The sequence below is a fragment of the Ctenopharyngodon idella genome, chromosome 7 (assembly GCF_019924925.1).
Source record: "Ctenopharyngodon idella isolate HZGC_01 chromosome 7, HZGC01, whole genome shotgun sequence".
In the NCBI taxonomy this organism is placed as follows: Eukaryota; Metazoa; Chordata; class Actinopteri; order Cypriniformes; family Xenocyprididae; genus Ctenopharyngodon; species Ctenopharyngodon idella.
This window is the reverse complement of record NC_067226.1, coordinates 44,880,023-44,883,914: the sequence shown is the minus strand read 5'-3', so window position 1 is coordinate 44,883,914 and position 3,892 is coordinate 44,880,023. Positions and strand designations below refer to the sequence as shown.

The window sequence follows — 3,892 nt, the reverse complement described above, 5'->3', positions numbered from 1 at the left end:
TTTTTGTTCCTGTGTTCAGAACTTCACCTATAAGTGGGACCGCAGTAATACTCTGTCTGTTGAGGATGTGGAGAGAATCGCCTATCAAAGCACTGTGCAGCTTATGTTCAGGTAAGACTGTGGGAATAGCCTTAAATAAAACCCTAACGCTTACCCTAATCCTATAGTAAGTACATGCAATTAATCCATTTTACTCAGTACCTATTTGTATAATTACACAAATGCAACGTTACCTGAAAATAAAGTGCAACCAAGTTCCTTCTCAAAGATTCTTGAGGCATGTGAGAAAAAGTGTCCCTCAATTTTACAGTACATGCGACAATATACACCAGGCATCCTCAAATAGCAGCGAGACCAACCCGGACCGCGAGACAAAATGACAAATGGCGCACCATTTTACCGTTTCTACAGTTTAAAGTGAGCAGCGCGTCAAAACAATGGAGTGGTTCACACCACAAGCGTTCAAGGCCGTTTATGGCAATAATCATTCGGTGCTATATCCTAATATTTTTATCTAGAGCTAAACGAGCTTCATTCAAACGGTTGTGTGCATTGCTAAAGACGTACAGCGCTACGGAAGCTGAAGATGACGCAGATTGATACTTCTGCTAAAATGCTACAGAAAATGAGATTGCAGTAAATATAGTTTTTTTTTTATTTTATTTTTTTATCTGTCATACATACATTATATGACTCCAACCAAGACTTCAAACCAAGTTTGTGACAAGACTTGTTTTTCTTTTTTAAAATTTACAATTACCGTTAGGCCTATTAATCAGCATGTTAAGAGCATTTCATAATAAACAATGTTATAATGGGGAAAATTATTTGTAGATGGCAAGGAAAGACAACTAAAACTTTAAAATTACCAGTTAACTTTGTTTTCTGCTTATAATGAGAGCATTTTGATTTGATTTGATGCATTGTTTGTTTTTAGTGGATAGGCCTACTTATTTTAAGCAACATTTAAAAATGGTCCAGACTTCACAAGGAAACCCCAGAACCACTGTATCTTTTATCAGTCACATGGCCTTCTGCCAAACATTAGTAATCTAATTGTAAAATTAGTAATAGCCTAATAAAAAAAAAATCAGATTTTATATATATATATATATATATATATAACTAGTGAAACTATAACTATAACTAGTGAAAGTGAGAGAAAAAATGATTGGTTAGTAAGAATGTTGTTCAAATATCTGATTTTTTTTTTCTATTCTTTTGCCCATCCTTTCTTTTCAGAGAGCAAGTCCAAGAGCCGACAGAAGAAGAGTTAGTAGCTCAACTACAACAACATCCTCATCTCCACCTCTCCTGGTGACCCTAAACCTACCTCCACCTCCAAAACAAACCCAAAATCCTCCAGGACTCCATCACTGTGTCTGTGTATGCCTCATGTTTACATATCCATCCATTTTGGAGGGCCTGTTTCCCATTATAGGATCTGTGTTGCTTCAGGTCAGCCTGGGAAAGGATGTATGTGTTTTCTAACAGAGCATCACACGATTAATGTTCAGAGGAACTTCAATTTAAAAAGAAGCTTTAGCTGAAGTCACTCCTGCTGCTGGAGTCCCAGAGTTCTTGTCTTATAACCTGTAAATTACAGTAGTAGCAGTACCACCGGTTTTGATTTACCCTCATGTCTGGAAGAAATTCATTCTTTGAGTTTGAAAGTCTTTCTTTTTTTGAGAAACCAAACACATTCTCATCCCGCATTTGATGATAACCATATTTTTTATTTATTTTTGTAAGCCTGTTACAATTGAACAACATAATAAGAATATATAGATTTTTGTATATAAAAAATCATGGAAACAAAGGGACAAGACTCATAACTGTATCATTTTTTTTTTTAGCTTTGTTTTTATTAATTCCATATTTTTGACTATCATTATTTTTGTTCAGTGCTTTTATTTATGTTAGATTTTACAGAAATCTTTATGGATGAATTTCTCCAAAACTGTCAAGAAATGTCCAGATCGTATTTCACCCGAAAAATTTAAAAAAGAAAAGGATACAGTAAATATATTGTATAAAAAATGACAATTAAGCACATGCCCCATCCAAAATGATGTATTCTTTAAATTTGCAAAGTACAATTGTAAGTATACATCATGGAATGTGTCCTGACAGGATTGAGACGTTTGTTGTTTTTTATTATAGTAAATAGTACATTTTTGATTATTATCATTATCATCTTGGTGCAAAACGTAATGTCTTATTTTTCTTTGTATTGTGGGAAAATGTGACCTGGACTGTTAGTCAATATTGGGATATTTTCCATGTTTTCAATCTTATCAACAGATGGTGTTTTACTGTAATCAATGCATTGATTTGACTGAAAATTGGTATAAATGGTTGAATTGCACCACTGTATTGTGCTCTTTCTGTTCTTAGAGCAATTTGTTGATTGTCTTTGTTAACTGTCTACAGGCAAATTAGATTTTTTATCATGATTAGTTGTAGCGTGCTTTGTATCAAACAAAGCCACACAAGCCTGTGTTTTAGGTCTTACATAAGTGTCTAATTTTCAACACCTTCTATTTAGCAAGACCATTTTATAGGATAGTTGGAATTCCTAGGTGATTATATGGACTTCCTCAGCCTCCAGGAAAGTAGATTAACACACACACACACACACACACACACACACACACACACCCACACACACACACAGGAGCGCGGGAACAAGGGGCGCTGCAGCACCCCCTGTTTTCATAGGATTGTAAATGCAACGTTCATTTGTTTATTTACATTTATTAATTTTCAGCATTTAGTAATTTATTTGTAATAAACGCTTTACGTGGTGTATTAAAAAGTGTTATTTAAATGTTAAATAAAATTGTTTTTAAAAAAATACGCGCTGAGTGTGACGTCATATTGTGACCGTTGCAGTGTGCGTAGAAACAATTCTCCCGCTCTTCTCCTGAGTGCGAGACCAGCTACGGTGCTGTGTAAGGTAGGCAGGTTTTTGTGCTAATTGTTATTTCCTGTCGCTGTGCAGGATATTTATGTAAACAAACAGACCGCAAGCAGTATCAATAATGTAAAATTGTGATGTGCCGTCAAATGTCGCGGTGTGTATGCTGTTCAAACGAGTGTTCTCACCTATATGCTTATTGTACTTCGTGGAGTTTTGGCGTGTTTTCTAATAGACTCGATATATTGTTTTTTATTCAAATGTGGTGACCCCCCCAGAATAAATAAATAAATATGTGAAACAGAGCACCCCCAACTTAAAACGTCTTCCCGCGCCCATGCACGCAAGCGCGCACACACACATACGCGCGCGCGTCTGGTTCACTATCCTTGTAGGGAGGGACTCTCCATAGACGTAATGGTTTTTATACTGTACAAACTGTATATTCTATCCCCCCCAAACCTACCCATCACAGAAAACTCTGCATTTTTACATTTTCAAAAAACAAACAAACAAAAAAAAAAACATAATGTAGTATGGTCCCCACAATGTAGGTGATCTCAGGTTTTACTATCCTTGTGGGGACAATTTGGTAATATAAACCTGTACACACACACACACACACACACACTTCACTGGTTTGGGGGATAAACATACAAACTTACACACCCTCTTACACAGGGCATGTTTCCCAAAACAGAACGTAGTGGTCTGCCTGACCTTGTGTTGAACACACATCACACAATCATTCCCCTCACCTTTCAAACAAATACACAGAGTTCCCTTCCACTGTTTGTTTATTTTTCCTCTAGATGTGCTGTCGCCTCAGTGAGGGTTTTCAGAAATCCTTCCAAAATCATTCTAATTTTCCGATTTGCTGCTCAATAAACATTTCTTATTATTAACAATGTTGAAAACAGTTTTTGTTGCATTCTTCACCTTTGGCCGAATGGGCTTTCAATAAAACTTGGC

General features: G+C 36.1%; 1 protein-coding gene across 2 annotated transcripts in view; it reads left to right on the top strand.

Moving 5' to 3' along the window:
- tpcn2 (two pore segment channel 2) overlaps positions 1-2,859 on the top strand; it is a 26,622-nt gene extending 23,763 nt beyond the window's left edge. For both annotated transcript variants that reach the window (XM_051900151.1, XM_051900150.1), the window contains exons 24-25: positions 20-111; positions 1,243-2,859. In XM_051900151.1, the coding sequence (XP_051756111.1) occupies positions 20-111; positions 1,243-1,321 (171 nt within the window). In that variant the 3' untranslated portion in view covers positions 1,322-2,859. The remainder of the gene's footprint in view (positions 1-19; positions 112-1,242) is intronic.
- The last annotated feature ends 1,033 nt before the right edge of the window (positions 2,860-3,892 follow it).